This window comes from Zalophus californianus, chromosome 16 (assembly GCF_009762305.2).
Source record: "Zalophus californianus isolate mZalCal1 chromosome 16, mZalCal1.pri.v2, whole genome shotgun sequence".
Lineage (NCBI taxonomy): Eukaryota > Metazoa > Chordata > Mammalia > Carnivora > Otariidae > Zalophus > Zalophus californianus.
The window spans coordinates 41,600,554-41,622,911 of record NC_045610.1 but is presented as its reverse complement, the minus strand read 5'-3'; the positions used below and the strand labels follow the sequence as shown (position 1 = coordinate 41,622,911).

At 43.5% G+C, this 22,358-nt stretch overlaps 1 protein-coding gene across 1 annotated transcript; it reads left to right on the top strand.

The window, feature by feature from the left end:
* The first annotated feature begins 7 nt into the window (after positions 1–7).
* RETREG3 (reticulophagy regulator family member 3) lies at positions 8–21,953 on the top strand. The gene is made up of 9 exons (XM_027625579.2): positions 8–372; positions 12,650–12,756; positions 14,506–14,536; positions 15,475–15,601; positions 16,249–16,333; positions 17,141–17,278; positions 18,547–18,629; positions 19,244–19,376; positions 19,798–21,953. The coding sequence occupies exons 1-9, from the start codon at positions 134–136 to the stop codon at positions 20,253–20,255; spliced, it is 1,401 nt and encodes a 466-aa protein (XP_027481380.1). The 5' UTR covers positions 8–133; the 3' UTR covers positions 20,256–21,953.
* Positions 21,954–22,358: the final 405 nt, after the last annotated feature.

The window sequence follows — 22,358 nt, the reverse complement described above, 5'->3', positions numbered from 1 at the left end:
CGGGAGCTAGAGCCTGCGCGCAGGCGCACTGTGGAGGGACGCGGCCTCCCCCGCCGAATCGCGCGTCTGCGCACTTGGTGTTTATTGTGACCGTCGGGCCGCGGCCCCGGATGTTGTGGCTGCTGGGGGGGAGATGGCGGAGGTAGAGGGGGTGGCCGCGGCCCCAGGCCCAGCCTCGGGGCCGACTCTCAGGGGCCGCCGCGCTATGTCAGGCTCTTGGGAGCGAGACCAGCAGGTTGAGGCGGCGCAGCGGGCCCTGGTGGAGGTGCTGGGGCCTTACGAGCCTCTGCTGAGCCGGGTGCAGGCAGCCCTGGTGTGGGAGCGGCCAGCCAGGAGCGCCCTGTGGTGCCTGGGGCTGAACGCGGCTTTCTGGTGAGAGAACTGGACCCTCGGAAACCCTCCCAGTCGCGAATTCGTCAGGTTTTTCTAGGGCTCTGCCTCTCGCCTCCCCTGTTTTCTTCGCTGCGTTGGCTCCTTACAGTATCTGCCTAATTTTGCCTCACCTCCTTCCACTCCATCCCGCCCGCAGGCTTTGACACCGCAGTTCTCCCCAGGGCCCTCCAGTTATCGTCCCTGCTTTACCTGCTCCCGCAGCCTCACCCCGTACATACTGCAGGAGCTTCTGGTAACATCTTGAGCCGCTCGCAGTGTGCGAGGGCGCCTCATTTTGGCTTAGGGAAGGCTGTGTCACTTAAGGCCATCACTTCCCGTCTCTTGTTTGCTCAAATGTGATTTGAAGATCATCCCCTCGAGCTCTGATTTTAGTAGTTGTTATTGGGGTAGATGCATGAGGCTTGAGATGTTGCAAAGGTATCTTAGGTGCGATAAAACAAGCTTGAGTGATCTGAATTAGCACGTCAGATAGCCTTTCTTCTGCTCAAGGAAGTTTGTGAAGACTGAGCGTCAATGAGAGCCTCCAAAGCTGCAACTTGAAAGAAAATTACAAGCTTTTGAAGAACAGTTATGAAATAGTGATAGTGAGATTTCACCCGTTTCAAAGCCACCTATGATTGCAACTCCTCCCTGTTCCAAGGAATTAGAGATTCATCCTTAGGCACGGTTTTTAGGCAGGGAAATTGAGGATGCCTAAAAGCGTGTGTGAGTTTTTCTCAGCTGGAAAAGTGAGGCTATAAATATGCTTTAAGAGTCTGTGTGTCATGTTTTGTGAAATGGAACTGCTGCTTCTCAGTTGTCATGACCTAAGGTGGACATAGGTCTTCATACGATCTGCTGAGCATACTTTGGAATTATTCATAACTAGGAAAGGATTATCCACTGAATTCCAAGGGAACTGAAGTATTGGGGGGGGTGTCTACAGCTGAATGAAATAAACCTATTCTGGATGAGTCTGCAATGGAACAAAACATGTATTTCCAAAGAAAATTTGTTTTTGCTAAAAATACTTTTTCTCCTAAAATTCTTGGTTTTAAAACCAACACATTTATTATCTTTTGTCTGAAAGATTTTCGGTGAACTGGAGCACAACAATTTCAAATTCATTGACAGACACAGTGTTCAGCTGTTACTCCTCGGAGTGTCGGAGAAGTCTCTGGCATTAGTTGCTTCCAGAGACTTCAGCAAACTTGGTGATAAAGTTTTCCAGCAGCATTCTTCATTTATTTTTGGTAGTGCTTCTTTGATCTCTAGGCCTACTTCCTTTCCTTTTCCTCTCTGTCAGAAACCTTTCACTGTAGCACCTCAATGAAGAGCATTTTCCAAAATGATCCTCTCTTCCTTTCCCACCTCCCCCATCACAACCCCTAACCCCAAACCGTCCAGTCAAAACTTCTTTTTTACCTATATTGAGATTGTACTCCTAGGGAAAAAAAAACTGGTCCTCAATAAACCAGTTTGGATCAAAGTGTGAGTGACTGATATATAAAAACTTCATCAGGATTTAAATGAATAATGAAACCAAGGGTGTGTTAATACAAATGAATCAGTAGCATGTATGTTATTTCTGAGGGGACTTTCCATATGCCTCTTGCCTGAGAGACTTTTGAAGCAGAATGTGGATTTGAGGTCTAAACATAAGCTGCTCCTACTGAGGCACATCTTTAAATGTTGCAGTTAGCTTTAATTTGCTGGCCCTCAACAGTGTATGCTGAAGTTTACTAATATGCTATGTTTAGAATCTCACTCAGCTCCCCTCTTCTTACTCTTGGTCTCACAAGGCTTTAGCCTTGTGATTGGTCTTTATCTCTGGCATTTCCTGGTAGCTTGCCTACTGTGTATCCAGAATATGGTTGTTACATTCCCATCCCTCTTGAAGTAGGTAAAGAGCTACAGCAAAAGGAAGGTGTGACCCTTGAGACTCTTGTACTCTATGGAGAGAGGACTCATACCCACGAAGGCTACAGAGTGACAACTAATGTAGTTTGGAATGGCAGGTGACAGGATTGTTTTAGGAAATGAGCTTCCTTGGGAGGCAGTTTGAGGTTTAAAATGAAGACTAGACTTAACATTCTAGTAGCATCATGTTACAGATGTGTATTGACATTTCAGTTAGGAATGTCAAAGAGTACCTGTTTAGTTCTCGGACATTGTAATTATTTAGAAATTGCGTGAGGATCATTGGCTTTTTTTCCTTATTTGTTTTAAATAATGATACATCATTAACTGAGATGTTTTATACATTTTGAGGTATTAGAAGGTTGAATGGGAGTACAAAAAAATCACCAGAGTTCAGGTAGGTAGTTCTTAACTTTCTTTTTTTTTTTTAAGATATTATTTATTTGAGAGAGAGAATGAGAGAGAGAGAGCACATGAGAGGGGGGAGGGTCAGAGGGAGAAGCGAGCAGGGAGCCCGATGCGGGACTCGATCCTGGGACTCCAAGATCATGACCTGAGCCGAAGGCAGTCGCTTAACCAACTGAGCCACCCAGGCGCCCGGTAGTTCTTAACTTTCAATAATACGTATTCTCAGTCAAGGTTTTTCTGTGCCTGTGAACGTGCCGTCTTACATCTTAATAAACAAAACAAAAACAACAACAACACAAAAGAGAGAGATGTATAGCCTTGCTGTAGTATTTCAGAGCTTTTTTGTTTTGTTTTTTCTTTCCTTCAGGTTCCAGAGCAGTTATAGCTATTATGTCAGAAATCTTCCAGTCTGTATTGCTTCTAGTCATACGTTATTATCTCTAGGATAATAACAGAAATATCAGCCCTTCCTTTCCAGTAGCTTGTGTTTTCATTAGCCTCAACACCACCTGTAAATGAGTGATTTGGGGGAAGAATATCTGAGTCAGCAAGTGTATCCTCACAGGTTCAGAAAAGAACAGGTTGGAGTAACCTGCTGGTTTAACTCCGACCTAGCAGCTCAGGGGTGCTGCACCAAGGAGCCCTGGAGATGTGTGTGTATTCTAAGCCCTCCCCCTTTTATGAAGAGCAATGCATGATTCAAGTAGGGTTAGATAACTCTGGAGCTCCTTTCCAGTTTTTAACATTCTAGGATTCTAGACAGTCTTATTAGGGATATTGCTTTAGAGCAATCACAAGCTGATGCCCTGTTGAGATCTGCTTTGACAGTCACTTGTCTGAATTAACCATCCTGTATTCTAGGGGATATTGCGGAATCTATTGTTTCCATGATTAAAAAATACAGATGTGGGGCGCCTTGGTGTCTCAGTCAGTTAAGCAGCTGCTTTCGGCTCAGGTCATGATCCCAGGGTCCCACCTCAGGCTCCCTGCTCAGTGGAGAGTCTGCTTCCCCCTCTCTCTCTGCCTGCCTCTCTGCCTACTTGTGCTCTCTATCTCTCTGTCAAATAAATAAATAAAATTAAAAAAATAAAAATAAAACAGATGTTCTCTCTCCCCCCAAAAGCACCAAATAAAAAAATGACTGAGAAGTGACTAAAGGTACAGCAATTCTGATTTAAAAGGTTAGAATGTGAGTGAAGAACAATAGTGAGGAACAGGAAATGGAAGGCAGGGCCCATTTAAGTAGAGACGTTTGTTCTGTGAGAAAAATTTACACATCAAATTGCAGATGCAATGTATTGAGCACATGTTTCTAATGCTAGTCTCTGGAAGGTTCTTGTTGCTTTGGGTAGCCAGGGAGACTCCCAAGGATGCCTTGGCTTACTTTTTTTTGTCTCCCTTTCGCCATCAGTTTTTATCTATCCTAATTATAAGGTTGGGTGCTTTCTGTCCATTAACATAAAGTAGGTGTTTAGCAGCTAGCTTGCTTCATTTCTGGTTTTGTGTAAGCAACAACGATCACTACATTATGTGGGTTGGGTTAATTTTTTTCATTCTCATTTACCAGTGACTGGCTCATTAACCAGATGGCCGTAAGTGCTGTACAATAATGGGCTTTTTGTCCCTATAGGATGGGAGGCTTTGTTCTGAAGTGCCAGTGAGACAAGCTTACTCTGTAATAACAAAGGAACCCAGAAATAGTATCTTCTTTGAAGATAGACGTATCCTCTTTATTTTGTTTATGATTATAGCATAAACTTTATGATTATTAGCAAACTCTAATTTACCTGTACTAATAATGAGGATCCATGGTATAGTTAACCTCAAAAAAGTTGTTAAGTTTTGGAGTTTCTCATGATTTTTCTGGAAACCAGGTTTTTCAAGGAATATTTTATTTAGACTGATAATTGGATTTTAACCCCTAATAAAGGGGATGGAAAGTTTACAAAAGGACAAGGGAAAAAAAGCAGAAAGTAATGAATTGATGGATATATAACATTTCACTCTCATTTGTAGTAAAAAATTTTAATGCAAATGGCAATGAGTTACTAATTTCTGCTTATTAGGGTTTTTTTATTTTTTTATTTAAAAAATTTTTTTAGATTTATTTATCGTTAGAGAGTGAGGGAGAGAGAGATCCAGGACCCTGAGATCATGACCTGAGCTGAAGGCAAATGTTTAACTGACTGAGCCACCCGGGTGTCCCTATTAGGTTTTTTTAAATGGTAGTATTTAATTCTGGGGAAAATATGTAAAAACTGGCATATGGTTGTTAGCAACATAAACTGGACAATCTTTCTGGAAAGTAATTCGGCAACATGTATTAAGACACTTAAAAAGTTAGTATCTTGGGGTGCCTGGGTGGCTCAGTCAGTTAAGCAACCAACTCTTGATTTCGGTTCTGGTCATGATCTCCGGGTTGTGAAATCGAGCCCTATGTTGGGCTCCGTGCTGGGTGTGGAGCCTGCTTGGGATTTTCCCTCTCACTCTGCCCCCCCCTTTTAAAAAATAAAAGTATCTTTTCAGGAACTGGGGGAAAATGGGGAATCATTCCTAAAGGTGGGTTTCCTTTTGGGATAATGAAAATGTTCTAAATTAGATAATGGTGATAGTTGCACAACTCTGTGAATATATTAAAAACCATTGAATTAGTTTAAAAGGGTGAATTTTACGGTATGCGAACTGTATCAGTAACAAAAGTCAGTGCCTTTTGACTCAGTAATTCCACTTAAAGTAGTTAATCATGAGGACAAAGATACATGCTCAGTGATATATAGTTCAGCTTTTTTATGTCAAAAATTGGGGACATATTAGGGAAAGATTTAACACTAATTGTGTATATGTACAATATCATTTTAGAAGTTTATGATGTTTTTCTGGTGATACAGGAAAACAAAGCTATGTATTGTTAAATGAAGAAGGAGGTTTTTATATGTGGAATGTTTATATGTGAATTTTTTTAAATGAAGTGAATAATATCTGTTCACATTTGGGGGCGTGTACGTGGATAAGGGACCATTTTTATTTTTTTTATTTATTATTTTTTTTAAAGATCTTATTTATTCATGACAGAGAGAGAGAGAGAGGCAGAGGGAGAAGCAGGCTCCCAAGGAGCAGGGAGCCCGATGCAGGACTCGATCCCAGGACCCTGGGATCATAACCTGAACCGAAGGCAGACACTTAACCATCTGAGCCACCCAGGCGCTCCTTTATTTATTTATTTTTAAAAAGATTTTATTTATTCATTTGAGAGAGACAGAGACAGAGAGAGCACAAGCTGGGGGAGAGGCAGAGGAAGAGGGAGAAGCAGGCTCCCTGCTGAGCTGGGAGCCCCATGTGGGGCTCGATCCCAGGACCTGGAGATCATGACCTGAGCTGAAGGCAGACGCTTAACCATCTGAACCACCCAGGCGCCCTTTTATTTTTTTTTTTAATTAAAAAAAATTTTTTTTAATTTTTTTAATTAAAAATTTTTTTTTAAAGATTTTATTTATTTGAGAGCGAGAGAGAAACAGCATGAGAGGGGAGAGGGTCAGAGGGAGAAGCAGGCTCCCCGCTGAGCTGGGAGCCCGATGTGGGACTTGATCCCAGGATCATGACCTGAGCCAAAGGCAGTCGCTTAACCAACTGAGCCACCCAGGCGCCCTTTAAAATTATTTTTTTAAGATTACTTATTTGAGAGAGAGCAGGGGGAGGGGCAGAGGGAGAGAAGAGAGAGAATCTCAAGCCAACTCCATGCTGAATGTGGAGCCCAACACGGGGCTTGATCCCACCACCCTGAGATGACCTGAGCCGAAACCAAGAGTTGGACGCTCAACCATTGAGCCACCCCACCGCCCCAAAGGGCCATTTTAAAAAATGTTTTCTTTTTCTTTTTTTTTTTTTTAAAGATTTTATTTATTTATTTGACAAAGAGAGACACAGCGAGAGAGGGAACACAAGCAGGGGGCGTGGGAGAGGGAGAAGCAGGCTTCCCGCAGAGCAGGGAGCCCGATGCGGGGCTTGATCCCAGGATCCTGGGATCATGACCTGAGCTGAAGGCAGACGCTTAATGACTGAGCCACCCAGGCGCCTCCTAAAAAATGTTTTCTTATGTAAAATTTAAAACATATATATAAGTAGACAGAATAATAATATGTACTACCATGTATCCAGCTTTAAAATTCTTCAATTCATGGCCAATTTTGTGTCTTCTGTACCTCAGTTCTTTTTTTTAACCTCTTCCTTTATTGTTTTGAGGCAAATCCCAGGGGTCTTTTAATGTAATCTGTATTTTAGAATGTGACTCTCTGAAAAATAAAGACTTCAAAAAAAAAAAACAGTGCCATTATCACATGCAAAAAATTAATGATTCCAGTCAGTGTTAAATTTCCAATTTTTTCATAAATATTATTTGTGTTTTGGGGCACTTGGCTGGCTCAGTCAATAGAGCATATGACTCTTGATCTCGGGGTTGGTGAGTTCAAGCCCCACACTGGGTGTAGAGCTTACTTTTTAAAAAAAGATTTAAATATTATTTGTTTTTTAAAATTGGGGGCGCCTGGGTGGCACAGTCGTTAACCGGTCTGCCTTCGGCTCAGGTCATGATTCCAGAGTCCTGGGATCAAGCCCCACATCGGGCTCCCTGCTCAGCGGGAAGCCTGCTTCTCCCTCTCCCACTCCCCCTGCTTGTGTTCCCTCTCTCACTGTGTCTCTCTCTGTCAAATAAATAAATAAAATCTTTAAAAAAAAATAAAAATAAAATTGTTTGTTTGGGGGGCACCTGGGTGGCTCAGTCAGTTAAGCGTCTGACTTGATTTTGGCTCAGATCATGATCTCAGGGTCATGGGATGGAGCCCCTCGTTGGGGTCTGTGCTGGGGGCGTGGAGCCTGCTTGGGATTCTCTCTCTCTTTCTCTGCCCCTCCCCCCCCGAAAAATAAATAAAAAATAAAATAAAATAGTTTGGGTTAGGATCCAAATGAAGTCCATATACTGTGGTTTGTTTTTTTACATATTTTACACTGTTGGTTCCCCTTCAGTCTTTTTTCCTCTGTCATTTGTTGGTTGAAGAAACCAGTTTGTCATATAAAGTGTTCCACAGACTAGATTTTGCTTACTGCATCCCTGTGCACATTCGCCATGTGCTCTGTATTTCCTGTAAATTGGTAATTGGATCTAGAGTCTTGATCAGATTCAGGTTCAAGAAAAAAAAAATTTTTTTTTTTTTGGTGAGACTGTTTCATAGATGATGTACTAATTTCATTTTTAATTTCATCTGTAATTATCACTTAAAATTTCTAAACTTTCTCCAGTAAACATGGTTGCCTTTACGAATAAGAAAAAAATACATCATTAAGAAAGAATAGATTGTGAGCCCCCAGTGGGTAAAAAGAGTAATGGGCTATGGGCAATCCCCAAATTGAACAATTCACACGTGAATATTCAGAATTGACTGCATTTGCAGTTGTTTTTGTTAAGTTGGGAAAATTTTATGCTGATTTTAGTTGCTGAAAAATGTTTCACATATTGTCTTATCAAACTCATACACTGTTATATCTGCATGTGAATTTTTTGGCCTGGATGAATAGACATTGCAGGACAAACCAGTCCAGGAGAGTTCTTCTTATTTTTCATCCATCCTTTACCTGTACCAATCTCAAAAGTACTTTATCTTCAGTTATGTCCTGTCTTTTTTTTTTAAGATTCTATTTATTTATTTTTGAGAGAGAAAGAGCATGAGCCAGGGGAGAGAGGGAGGGAGCAGACTCCCCGCTGAGCAGGGAGCTCAATGTGGGACTTGATCCCAGGACTCTGGGATCATGACTGAGCCAAAGGCAGGTGCTTACCGACTGAGCCACCCAGTCATCCCCAATTATGTCTTGTCTTTGCACATAGTTGCAGAGTTTTCGTACAGGTAGGCTTCCAGGTTACGTCTGTAAAATGGTAAGCACTGATGTGACTTCTTTTCACATGGTCCATGTCTTACTCTTCTGAACTTTTTCTCAAAACACTAATCTGAGATGGATATTCCGTTTTTGTTTAGGGTTTTAGCATTGAGGAAGGAAAGAAGCACATGCTTATCCATATTTTATGTTTGACGGTCAGACCTCTAAGAGAACATTGATGCTAATTTTCTGGTTACCTTGCAGGGGTCAACTGCAATGTGTTGAGGTGATCTTTCCATTAATTAAGTTTTTACCTATATGGAAGAAACTATTTTCCCAAGAAATGTTATTTTACACCACACAGAAAAACTTCTTCTGAGCTTCCTACAGTGGCTTATTCAAGAAAAAAGATAAATCTGTTCCTAAAATTAATTTAAGGACCAGGATTAATCTTGTTCAAGAAGATGTTCACAGTTTTAGCCTTCATGACCCCAAAAATACAGCCTTTGTAAAACTCTTTACCGTATCACCTTTATCTGCAGAGTAAAATCTAATAAGCTTGTCATAAAAGGCCCTTCATGATCTGACTCCTGCCTCTCTCCCTATATCCATCCCCTCCTTGTGTTCTGTGTGTTTCGGTTCTATCAGAACTGCTTGTCATTCTTTAAATATGTCACACCAGCTGGCTGTTCTCCCTGAGTGTCCTCTCCTCCTTCCCCACATCCTTTTGTCCTGTTTTCTCAGCATTTATCTTTTTTTTTTTAATTTTATTATTTCAGTTATCTCTACACCCAGCGCGGGGCTTAAACCCACAACCCGAGATGAAGAGTCACACATTCCGCTGACTGAGCCAGTCAGGCGCCCCATTCTTACCATTTATCTTTTAAATTCCAGCTTAGATGTCCCCTTTGTTATTGTCACCTTATATTGCAAACACAGATAGACACATAAATACACGTGAGAGTAAGGTCCATGTCTTACTCTGTCCTGTAACTGGGCTGCTCACCTTAGGCCTCCACATAAAGTGGGCACTCAATAGGTAATTTGTTGGATTGAGTTGAAGCATAGGTGGGAATTATAACAGGCTACTAAAACAAAATAGTTCAGATCTTGGAGAAACAGTATTTTCACTGCCATCGTTTTTGGAAAATCAGCCTTTCTTAGGAGAGCTTAATATCCTTTCCCTACCCCGGTTCATATTTGTGTTAGTAATTATGATCTGGGAAGTGGAGATTGCAGACAGTCTGGATTGCCTCCCCAGGGAGCCCTTTCGAGAACGCTGGAGAAAACGGTGGCGGTGCCTCATCCTCCTGCTGCTGGGACGGAGAAGCAGCCGTGCTAGGGAGCAAGAAGCTCTAGAGCCCTTATCCTTGTCTTGTTAAATTGGCTTGTTTGTTGGGATGATGAACTGGCCTTGGAGAAAAGATTAATGACCCGGGGCAGCTCTAGAGGCTTATTTTTGTAAAGCTACTTTCATTCTTTAATCTCAACTATAATTACAGTGTCCTTTAAGTGGTGGGGTGGAAAAATTGAAATAGGGTTATCATCGGTGACTAGATTTTTAAGTTCTTGTTTCCTTCCATCATTCTTTGTGTAGTTTTAAAAATAACATGGATTCATGTTTATTGAAAACACGTTATAAAAATGTCTAGAAACAAAAATTACAGTTCCTCTGCCAATCCCTGCATGTGTAGATATATTCATATATACACACAGATAAAGCTTTTTTTTTCTTTATAAGGATCATACTCTAGTATTGTTCTGTATGTCAAGCATTTAGGTCGTGTGTTCAGTTGAAAAGAGAAGAGGTCATTTGTAACCAAACCTTGTCATTCTTACCTTTGTTTGATAAATTGCTGTGATAATAGCTAATAACACTTAAAATTGAATAGAACTGTGTGTTAGGCTTGTATTTTTTTCCTCTTTTTAGCAAGATGAAGTATGATATTTTTATAGGCAATTACATATGTTATGTCTAATACCTACAACAATCCTGCAGGTTTTGTTATTGTTACCACTACATATAGATGAAGAAACTGAGGTTTTAAAGAGGCTAAGCTAATTTATTCAAGGTCACATGACTAAGAGTGGGCGGTCAGAGAATCAGACTCAAGCCAATCTGACTTTAAAAGCCGTGCCTTACTGCCCTGCTGAACAACCTGCGGGGAGGGCTAGTGGTGATGTTTTCCCTGATCTGTTGCAAATTAGTACTTTTGTAAAATACAATATAAATGAGTTACTAGAAAAATTAAGTTTAAAAAGGGACAGAAAATACAAACCCAAATGTGTTCTTAGATTCAAAATTACTTGATCAAATTGCCGTAAAAATTTCTAAATGTTTACTGTAAATTTTATACTGACTTCCTCACAGACTGGCAGAGTCAGCTAATTTGATAGCGTTTTACAGGATCCCATGGAAGGAGAAAAATGGGAAGGAGGGAGACCTGATAGGAAACAGACTGGCAGACTGGCAGTCAGTGGGCCCACACTGGACTACAGGTACTGAGAGGCACTGCTTTAGAGGCCGTAGGTTGGTGTAGTAGAAAGTCTCATAGAACTATTTCTTTTAGGGACACCTGGGTGGTTCAGTTGGTTAAGCGTCTGACTTCGGCTCAGATCATGATCCCAGGGTCCTGGGGTCAAGTCCCACTGAGCAAGGAGCCTGCTTCTCCCTCTACCTGCTGCTCCCCCTTGCTTGTGAGCTCTCTCTCTTTCTCTCTCTCTCTCTGACAAGTAAATAAATCTTAAAAAAAAAAAAAAACTAGTTTTTTTAATGTGGTTTTTTTTTTTCCACTTTTTGTGAGAGATTTTAAATATTAGAATTTATCATGGTCATTCTTGTTTTTTCATTTTTTTTTAAGATTTTATTGATTTATTTGACAGAGAGAGAGAGAGCAGGAGCAGGAGGAGAGGCAGAGAGAGAGAGAGAAGCAGGCTTCCCGCCGAGTAGGGAGCCCGACACGCAGGACCCTGGGATCATGACCTGAGCCGAAGGCAGACGCTTAACGACTGAGCCACCCAGGCGCCCCTTGTTTCATCTTCTTTCATACCCTTTCCCTTGCCAAACTATATTATTTTGACATAAATCCCAGATATCTCATCATTTTGTTCTTAAATATTTTAGTATCTTTTAAAAAATAAGGACTCATATTTTCCATGACATTATCACACCTAAAAAATAAACAATAATTCCCTAATATCTTCTGTATGTATTCAGATTTCCCAGATTTTTTATAAATATCTATTTGTGGTTGATTCCTTCAAATAAGAACTAACTTTTCCTTAACATAACAAAATAAAAAAAAATAAAACTTTTCCTTCATTCTGTTATTGTGACATTACATTTATTGGGTTTTATATGTTGAACTACCCTTGTATTCCTGAAATTAATCCTTTGACTATGTTGCTGAATTCAGTTTGCTAGTGTTTTATTGAGGATTTTTGCATCTGTGTTCATAAGGGATGTAGGGCTATAGTTTTCTTGTAGTGTCTTTGTCTGGCTTTGGTATCAGGGTAATGCTGGCCTCATAAAATCAATCAAGAAACATTGCCTCTTCAATTTTTTTTTGGAAATGGTTAAGAAATATTGGTGTTGATTCTGAAGAACTGGCTTTTAAGATGTAGCTTCAGTGCTAACTTTCTGTTAACCTTGACCAAATCATTTTACTACTTTGGACCTAAGTTCCTCCATCTGTAAAAGGATATCTGATTGAATTATATGCTTTTTAACACATCTCTGTTAGTTTGTTGCCCTACACAAGGGTCTAATTTGGTAGAAAGATGTTTGCTTTCATCATCATAAGTTGTTATCAGGAATGAATTTCTCCCTGAAATTAATAGAATTGCAGACTTGAAAGTTGAAAGGGGCTTTAAGAGGTTATTTGATTTAGTCCTCTGCCTTTACAGAAGCAAATTATTATCTCTGCCCCAAAGGTAAAATAGCTGATATTCAGAAAGTTTAAGTGACTTTCCTAAGGTATGTAACTAGGACTTAAGTCTGTTTACCAGAGCGTGAATTATACAGATGGTCCTTTCTGAAATTAACTTAGTTGGATAATAATCTTTTGTTTTTCCTTCTCTGTAGGTTCTTTGCACTGACATCCCTTCGTCTTGTGTTTCTACTTGCATTCAGCTCAATGATCATTGTATGTATAGATCAATGGAAGAACAAAATCTGGCCTGAAATAAAAGGTGAGTTTGATAGCATTTAGAAGAATCTGAACTGGAAATGGTCTTTCCTTTAATTTTTACCTTTAGTTTTGGGGTTTCATGAGGGAGTATATAGAACTGGGAATATCTTTTGATGTCTGAATTGTTGCTTTAGGAGACACTTGAAGGGCTGGGGCTCCATCTGTAGTTCCTTAGAGCTTTGTTCCACCCTTCCCATTGTTATTAAGCTCAGGAAATCTGTATCCACCACCTGAGATATTCTTGCCCTCATAATTGGCCGGAGGAATAAGTAGTCCTCAAGTTAAAAAAAAAAAAATTATCATTGGATACTGCATCTTTACTGAGACAGTATCAGTGGGCCTCTCAGGGATTTCTTTTAAATTGTTTATTTACAAAGCACTAAGCTAAGCACTGTGACTTATATAAAGTACTCTAAGATATGGTTCCTTTTCTCAAAGATTATACATATGTAAACAAAAGACAGGTGACAGTTACAGAACAGTACCAGAGATGTCACTGTGCAGTATGTGATCGGTATGTTTGTCATGTATTTTGGCCCTGGCTCAGGCCTTGAATGAAGCAAGAGATTTGAACAGGTGAAGAGAAAAGTGTGTTTCTAGAGAGGGGCTAGTAGTTTGATTAGTCTGAGAAACCAGAAGCTGCAAAGCATCTCCTGAGAGCAGGGAATTAGTCACTTTCACCAGAATGAAGAGGTCATTATAAAAGGAGTGCTAGGAGATAAAACTGAAAATATGTTGGGATTAGATTTTACAAGGCTTTCAAGTTAGGCCTAGAAGTTTAGACTTTATCCTACAGGTAGTGGGTGGTCATTGAACATTTTTTTTATTAGAGCTAGATGCTGAGGTGATATTAAAGATTAATTTGATAGCATTTTACAGGATCCCATGGAAGGAGAAAAAGGGGAAGGAGGGAGACCTGATAGGAAACTATGGCTGTATCTGTGTGAGAAGTAGTCAGAGAGGTATTCCTAGAAACAAACCATGGGTGCCTGGGAAGAAGGAAGACACATGAAGACTGGTAAATAGGGGGTTAGAAGAGTAAGGGATAAAAGCCAACCGTGGGAGTTCAAAGCTAGGAGAGTAGGAGAATGGCGTTCCAGGTAGCAGATACAGTAGCGTCAGGCTGGGGAGGCAGTTTGGGTGGGGGTTGAAAGCGAGGAAAATTGATGTATGTTTTTGACATGTTAATTGTGAAGTATTGGCAGGATATTTACACCAGAGTATACAGCTTTTAAATGCATTCCCATCCTATTTTGCAGAGACTTTAAGGAATCATGTAGTTCATTCACTGGTCTTATGGCTGGTGAATGTCAAAAGACTTGACATCATTCACTGTAGTTAATGGGTCTCTTTTCAAAGAGAAAAGACAGATTTCTGGGGTTGGAGTGGTTATAACATGCCTCAGTAACCTGGTGCACGTTGATGTGTGTGAACAACCAAGACACACTTGAGGGGTGGGATGGATCATTTTTCATGTGCACCTTGGCTCTTGGTTGTAGTAAGTAGAAGGGGCCCTGATGCTCCATTTGGATCCCCTCAGCCGTCCCCTGGAGAAATGAGCAGGCATCAGCCATCCTCCTCGTGTCTGCAGTTCCCTAACTCTGTCAGTATAACATGGTGTCTCCTTTTTATTGGCTATTACTATTTTCCCCACACCTATTAAAACTCAAGCTGTCAGACCAACAGCCTAACATTTTTATGTTTAGTTTTCCCTACCAACTAATGCTGGTTGTTTGTTTTAATATTGTAGTGCCAAGACCCGACGCATTAGACAATGAGAGGTATGGAACACTAATTAAATCCCTTTTTGTTGCTCTGATTGATTCTTTTGTTGTAATATTCTGGTTACATGTTGTTAACCCCATGTTATGGATACAGAGTATGAGCTGAGAACCTAGTCTTTTCCAAATAATCATCTTAACAAACCCTAAAGTTCAGGCAGCAGTTTGTTGAGAATGGCTAGTGTCCAGTTCCTAATAACAAGAAAAGTTTCTGAAAAAGAAGCATTATAGTGCCCCATAACCTGATATGCCAGGGAGTTAGCTGCATTTTTTAGCCCTACTGTAAAAAACTTAGAGGCAGCTTATTTCCTTTGTCTCCTGGCTTTTATACCAGGTCATTTAGTGTTTTCTGTGACCTCTGGCTTTTTAAAAAGTTCCTGGTCAGAAAACACATTGGTTCCTGGCATCAGCAAGCCAAAGATTCCTCTTGTGTCTTACAGTTCCTGCTTCATTTCTCAGTTCATTCATCCCATATGTTTGATCCAAGGAATTTCCTCTGCTATGGTTTATTTTGCTTTTACTGAATTTACTTTCTCTCTGAGGGACACACCTACCACTGCCTCTCCTTCAGCAGCAGCAGCGTCAGACTGTGCTTTACTTTTATCCCTGAACTGCAATCACAGTGCACTGCAAAGGTCCGAGTGCAGGGAAGATGTTTCTAAGCACAAAGTGCCTTGTAGCTGGTGGCAGGTTTATACACGTGGATTGGGCAGCCTCCTCAGAGGGTGGAGTTGTCAGAACACATGTGCCCTCCTAGTCCCTAAATTCAAGTTTCAACCTGGTGAGACAAGAAAACTGTCCCGCTTCACCTCCAAAGCACCTCGGACTAGCCGCTCCCCAGCTGCAGTTGAAACCTCGAAGCACTGGCTGCCTACACAGCAAGATGAGGGGCTCCCTTGACACCCACCTTTCACAGCTCCCCCTTCTTTCTCCTGCAGCTGGGGCCTTGTGCACCCTCGGCTGCTCAGCGTGCCCGAGCTCTGCCACCGCGTGGCTGAAGTCTGGGTTAGTGGGACCATTTTCATAAGGAATCTTTTGCTTTTCAAAAAGCAAAACCCAGGCAAGGTAAGATTCTTCCCTTTTCACTTTCATTTCTGGCTTTGCAGTTCAGTTCCTGCTCAGCTGAAACAGTCCTTTGACTACAGAGCCTCATTCAAGAAAGGAAAGACCGTGCTGACTAGGGAGACAAAGGGAAGTTAGAGGAAGGGGCTTCTGACCAGCCACTAGGACTGAGGGAAAAGCTTGATGACTCCTTCTTTGGGTGCTTGCCTCTTAGATTGAGCCATCTTCCTGCTCCAAGATGGGAAGGAGAGCTTGCTTGTGTGCATTCTGTGTCATATTAAACATGTGGTAGTAGGTTGTTGGGTTTTTTAAATTTTTTTCTTTTTTTTTTTTGACTTAAAAAACCCACCACTAACACTTGGCGTTCAGAGAGAATTTTTGGCTAAGCCTATGCAAACCATTTTCCCAATGGGAAAGGTGCAGCCCTGTTGGGTTAGCAAGGGAAAAGGAGTGTGAGTAGAATGGACATCCTCCTTTTCATCCCAGAGTCACCACAGGATGCAACAGAGGCTAGACACAGCTCTCATTCTGACCTGCCCACTCATAGGTCATAAAGAGTCATTTCAGTCACGTCTACACCTTATCCCTTGTCTGCACCCCAGTCTCCTGCCATGTAACAGAAACTTAATACTGTTCCCTGACTCCTCTAGTTCTGCTTGCTGAGCTGTGGGATACTGACCTTTTTTGCCGTCTTGGGCCGCTACATCCCTGGGCTCCTGCTATCCTACTTGATACGTAAGTATGGCACGTACCTCCCCCTGAGCTTCCCCATGCCTAGCTTTTCTAGCCACAGCTAACTCTGGGTCGAGGAAGAGGACTTTTATATTTTGGTTCACCAAGAAATAACCTTTTTTATATTTTCAGAACCTGTTTGGTGTCATGAAAATATCTTTCTTCTTGCCTGTAACAGGCTCCCCACACATCAAGTCCTTTTCTTACCAAGTCAGCTTTAGAAATTGATGACGGTCCACTAACATATATTGCATTACCAACTATAAAGGACTGTCTGTCCCTATTTAGGAGGAAATTTTTAGAGTCAGTATATTGTGTAACAGCAGAACATAACTTTTAGGGGTTTCTCTACTAGATTCTGCTTATCCTGGAAAACTTCTTTTTCTCCTGGAGCACAGTGTTTTAAATTTAGTTACTTCCTATTGGCATGAACTTTTCGTGGGGCAGGAAAAACTGAGGAATTATGGCTGTGGCCAGCAGCTCACATGATTTGTTGTGTCGTTTCTGAGGCATTGTTACATCTTATTTATGGCTCAGTGACACCCAGATGCAAGTGACCACACCTCGTTCTGTCCTCGGTATGATCAGCAGCACACTCTACTGTGCACAGCCACGTAGGTGGCCACAGAAGTGTCTGCCCTCCCAAATCCCCTCATGTGGTACAGGAGACTAGTAAAGACCACCAGTAGAATGAAGCAGAACTGTTCCCCACCGAGTGTCTGGTCAGAGGACACACAGCAGAGGGACAGTCAGGACTGTTTCGTCCAGCCCCTTCTCCACTTTGTGACTGTTTCCCACTGCTCCTCTCAGTTGTCACTGTCATGATGTGGCCCCTTGCTGTGTACCACCGACTGTGGGATCGAGCCTATGTACGGCTGAAGCCAGCTCTGCAGCGGCTGGACTTCAGTGTCCGTGGCTACATGATGTCCAAGCAGAGAGAGAGACAACGTAAGTGTCAAGGGGAGGCTTCCTTCTACTTCGGCAATTTGGGGAAGAGAAGGAAAAGCCCGTAGGTCTGACATAAAGTGTAGGTCCTCGAAAGTGGGAGAGGTGGGGTGGGGGGGGCATGTAGGAGGGTGGTAGGTAAAAGTGGTATCTTGTTCCAGGGAAGTCTGTGCAGGCTTAACCAATTTTTGCATTTGCAATTCTGGACACTCCCAAGTTGAATAAAAGTCAGACAGTGAAGATATCCCTACTATTTGCTGTTTTTCATGAAGCACTTTCCGTGTGCCCAAGCACTGTGGTGGCAGCTCTGCATATTTTTGTTTATTTTATTTTACTTTTTTTTTTCAAAGATTTTATTTATTTATTTGACAGACAGAGACAGCGAGAGCAGGAACACGAGCAGGGGGAGTGGGAGAGGGAGAAGCAGGCTTCCCGCTGAGCAGGGAGCCCGATGTGGGACTCGATCCCAGGACCCTGGGATCATGACCTGAGCCGAAGGCAGATGCTTAACGACTGAGCCACCCAGGCGCCCCTTTACTTTTATTTTTATTTTATTAATGCGTATCTTATTTAACCTTGACAACCTTGAGAAAAGAAATTGAACTTTACAGTCAGTAAATAGCAACTCCTAAGCCAGGCCTCCTTTCACTAGTGAAAGCTGCTTTCCAAAGGTGATACTTCATACTGCCTGAGAAGCCAGAAGGGTGCTAGCTCAAGACTGTCCAACACACGAGTGACAGTTGTGTGAACTTTCTCCTCCCTTCTGTGGGCTGGTCAGATTGGGTGTCTCATTAAGCCCTAGCCTTCCAAGAGCCCTGCACGTGGTCATCAAGGCCCAGCTCCCCCTGGCACAGCCGGCTAAATAGTATCAGTCCTCAAAAGCCTGATTTAACCAAGGTGGGGCATCTCCCTTTGCCCTCTCTATGGAGCATCCACTTCCCGCTTAACATCCTGTCTGCCCCTAGCCTATCCTGCGAGTTGTTGATCATCTGACCAGAACAAAAATGTAGAGGGGCTGGTGGAAGAGAGGCATCTGAAGAGAGAGCTTTCTCTTCTGTGTTACCAGCTTATCTTGCCACTTAGGCTCAGCAGCCCCACCCTCAGGCATTGGTGGTGTTTTTGGTTTTTTTTCCAGGCATTGTAATGTAGGCTTCAGGCCATATTCTGAGGGTTCATTCTCTTATATTCTGATTTTATGCCTTTGAAGTCTGAGGCGGGTAGGGTTTTTTGCTCAAGGGAAGGCGTCAAGGCCTTCTGCTCTTCCCACACAGTGCGCCGCAGAGCTCTACACCCAGAGCGTGCCTTGGACAACCACAGTGACAGTGAAGAAGAGCTTGCTGCCTTCTGTCCTCAGGTATCTTGGGTGTGGGAAGTACACCACTGGCTAGTGTTCTTTTAGCAACCTTGAACCATATGGTACCTCACATTTAGGCAGTAAGTAGGTTTTCAAGCTTATTACGGGTGCTCCAAGGCCCCACCCTCCCCTTGCCCCCCAAGAGCAGTAAGGAGAGAAGCTAGTGTTACATTGGGACTGTGTGTGTAGATCTCAATTTGAGCCTGGTGACCAGCACACCCTCTTCCATGTCTCCTTTTAACCCCTACCGTCATGGCAGAACTTCTGGAACTGGCGTGATCGTCTTTTAAACAGCCCAGCCTACCTTATGTTGGGCAGTATGTCTTCCTGGCCACCTGTGCAAAGTAATCCCTGGATCAGTTATTTGCTTAAGAGTAAGTGGCTGGTTGACTCCCCAGACTGCTTTCCTTCTACTCAAGATTGATAAGTAAGGGTGTTTTCCTTGGGGGAGCAGCCTAAAAGGGATCAAGATATTGACTAAAGTCCCCAGTCTTGTCTGGTTGCACTGCTGGCCACAGGCTAGCCTTTAGGGCCAGCTAGTTAGTAGAGCTATCACTGGGGAACTGCACCTGTTCCTAATGGCATCATCTCTTGTTGGTCTTTTCTTTCCTAAGCTGGATGATTCTACTGTTGCCAGGGAATTGGCCATCACAGACTCTGAGCACTCAGATGCTGAGGTCTCCTGTACAGACAATGGCACATTCAATCTTTCACGGGGCCAAACACCTCTAACAGAAGGCTCTGAAGGTGAGGCGAACGGTGGACATGAGTTCATAATGGCCCTGTTGCTGCTCAGCTTCCCTGGGCAGAGAGGGTATTGCCCCCTCCTCTCCTGTTTTCTGAGGTGTGGATCAGGTGGTGGAGCAGCTTGGGGCGGGGTGGGGCGGGGTATGGCTTTGGCCGGGATTGCACTGCTGCTCTCCTTGAAACCCCTTGGGTTCTAGTCTCCTGTGGAGCACAGGAGAGGAACAGAAGGGATTTCTTTGGCCAGTAGAGATCTCATAGCAGTGTATAAGTGGAGGGGAAAGGCCGACCAGTGCTACAGGTTTTGCTTCACCCTGAGAAATTCAGGGTAGAAAAATCTGGTTACATGGAGCTGACTTTGTGGGTCTAGGGCACAGGAGTGCCAGGCTGTTGCCACATCTCAGACACCCCTCTATTTTCCCAGACCTAGACGGTCACAGTGATCCAGAAGAATCCTTTGCCAGAGATCTTCCAGACTTCCCTTCCATTAATGTGGATCCTGCTGGCCTGGATGATGAGGACGATACCAGCATTGGGATGCCTAGCTTGATGTACCGTTCCCCACCAGGGGCTGAGGGGCTCCAGAACCCCCCTGCCAGCCAGGAGGAGGCTGTACTGCCGGAGCTCCTGCTCGGTTCCCTGCCTGCAGGGTCCAACCTCACCAGCAACCTCGCCAGCCTCGTCTCCCAGGGCATGATCCACCTGGCCCTGTCGGGGGCCTCCCAGCCAGGCCCTTCTGGCCCGCCTCCCCGGAGAACAACAAGAGGCTTCCTCCGGGCCCCCAGTTCAGACCTCGACACTGATGCTGAGGGGGATGACTTTGAACTTCTGGACCAGTCGGAGCTGAATCAGCTGGACCCTGCCAGTTCCAGGAGCCACTGAGGCAGAGACTCCTTTTAGGGGTCACTGTGGTTTAGGTTTTTTTTCTCCCTATCCCACTTAAGGTGAAGGGGCAAGGGAAGAACCCAGGTCCCATCCACTGAATTACATAGGTTTGCTTGGTGGCCTGGTGGAAGCTCAGGCCTGCTGAGAGGATACTCACTCCCCTGCTACCAGCTGGACGCCCATTTCTGAGCTCAATCACTGTAGTGAGAGTGCTCCCCTGAGGGAGGCTTCTCTCCATCAGAATGGTACTTTGGGGAACACAGTAATCAGGGGTATTGGTTCCCCTTTGAGGGGGTTGCTGCTGTTTGCTTCTAGGTATGGGTGCTTGGGGGTCTCCCTCCCTTCATCACTTCCTTGGAGCTCCAAGTCAGGCAGCAGCTGGAAGAGTTAAATTGCCATCTTCCTCTTTTGCTAAGCCATGATTTGATTTGTCTTTTTCTAAGCACGTTTTTTGGTTCTGCAGAGCAGGCCTGCTCCCTCTGCGCTGGCCCATCCTCATTTCTTGAGACTTAACCTCCAGTGCTCCAAAATAGTGCTTGTGAAATTTAAGAAATGTGAACATGATGTGGGGGTGGGCCTCTTCGACATTACCTTGGGCTGTGGGGTCAGCTGGCTGAGAGGGTGAGTGCCTCTCTATCTCCTGGTCTCATGGAATCTTCTGAAGCTGCCTGGTTATTTTTGGTGCTGCTAACCCCTGGCTCCATTTGACCATCAGCCTGAGCAACGAGCAAAGCAATACCATACCATATCCATTTCCGTGTTCCTGTTCCTTCCCCTGCTCCTCCTTTGGAGAAGCAATAATTGCATGGGGGATGTCAAAGTAGCACTTTACAAATGGCTCATTGGCATTCACCCCAGGAGCCACCAGCTCTTCTTGCACCAGCTCTTCTTACTTCCTGTTCAGTTCCTTTAATACTTTTATTTTCAACTGCTTCCCAACTTGGTGGGGCCTCTTTTAAGAATGAGCCTATTTAGCAAGAGTGTGTCTGTAGTCAGCAGAGACTTCTCCAAGGGGTATCTGTTCTGCCCCTAGAAAAATCATGTGAGACAAAAACTAAAAATGGTAATTCTAAACCTATGCCAGCCTACAGCCTCTCTTTGCCTCCCCAGAGCTCAGGCCAAACTCTTCTGTCCTCTTGCCCTCTGCATTAACCCTTTGCTGATCCTCAGGGACCACTCCCCCAACACCCCCATACCTGGGCAAGGGATGTTGGACAGAGCCCATTTTCATGTGCTGCAGGTGGGAGTGCGCTAACATGTTTGCTCTTGGTTGATGAAAAAGGTAGAGGCCATGAGTGAAAATTAAGAGAACGGAGAAGAGCTAGGTGCCTGTTTCATAGTCACTTGTGTGTGTGAAGGTTAGGGGTAAATGGTATCTCCCCACTTTACGGTTCTCAGACTTTGGACACCTTCTGTCTTCTCAGAGCCCAGATGTCTCACAGGTGAGCTCTGATGTGGGAAAAAATGGGAAGTGTGGAAGAGGAGGGGGTTTTGGTGTGTATGCATGGATGTGTTTAGCTTCAGGCCTTGGAAGTTGGCAAGAGGGAAGGAGGAAGGAGAGCAAAATCTTCAGAAGGTGTTTCTTGTTCCTGGGGGATCCTGCTCTGAATCTCCTTAGTCCTCCACTGTGAACTGGGGTGGGGATGGGCGGGGTGGGTGGTGGTGCTGGGGAATAAATCTTGTATGAGAACAATCTTTTAAGAGACTGGTGTTGAATGGTGTTTTACCCATGATAGTCTTCTCTTCTTAATCTGAGATGTGATTCATCTGAGGTGACAGCCTCAGAAGAGGAAGCCCGTGTGAGGGACCCACCTGCCTGTCCCTATTTGTGACCTTTGTGATGGTCAGAACAAGTCACCAAATATGAGGCCACTTCCCTCCCCAGGAGGGCCCAGACAGCACAACTGGCGCACTTGGCTGGCATCTAGCCTGCAGTCCCATCATTTTTAATTCTTTTTTATAAGTTTTTTTAAGGTTTTTTATTTATTCATTTGAGACAGAGAGAGAGCATGAGCAGGGGGAGGGGCAGAGGGAGAAGCAGGCTCTCCGCTGAGCAGGAAGCCTGATGTGGGACTAGATCCCAGGACCCTGGGATCATGA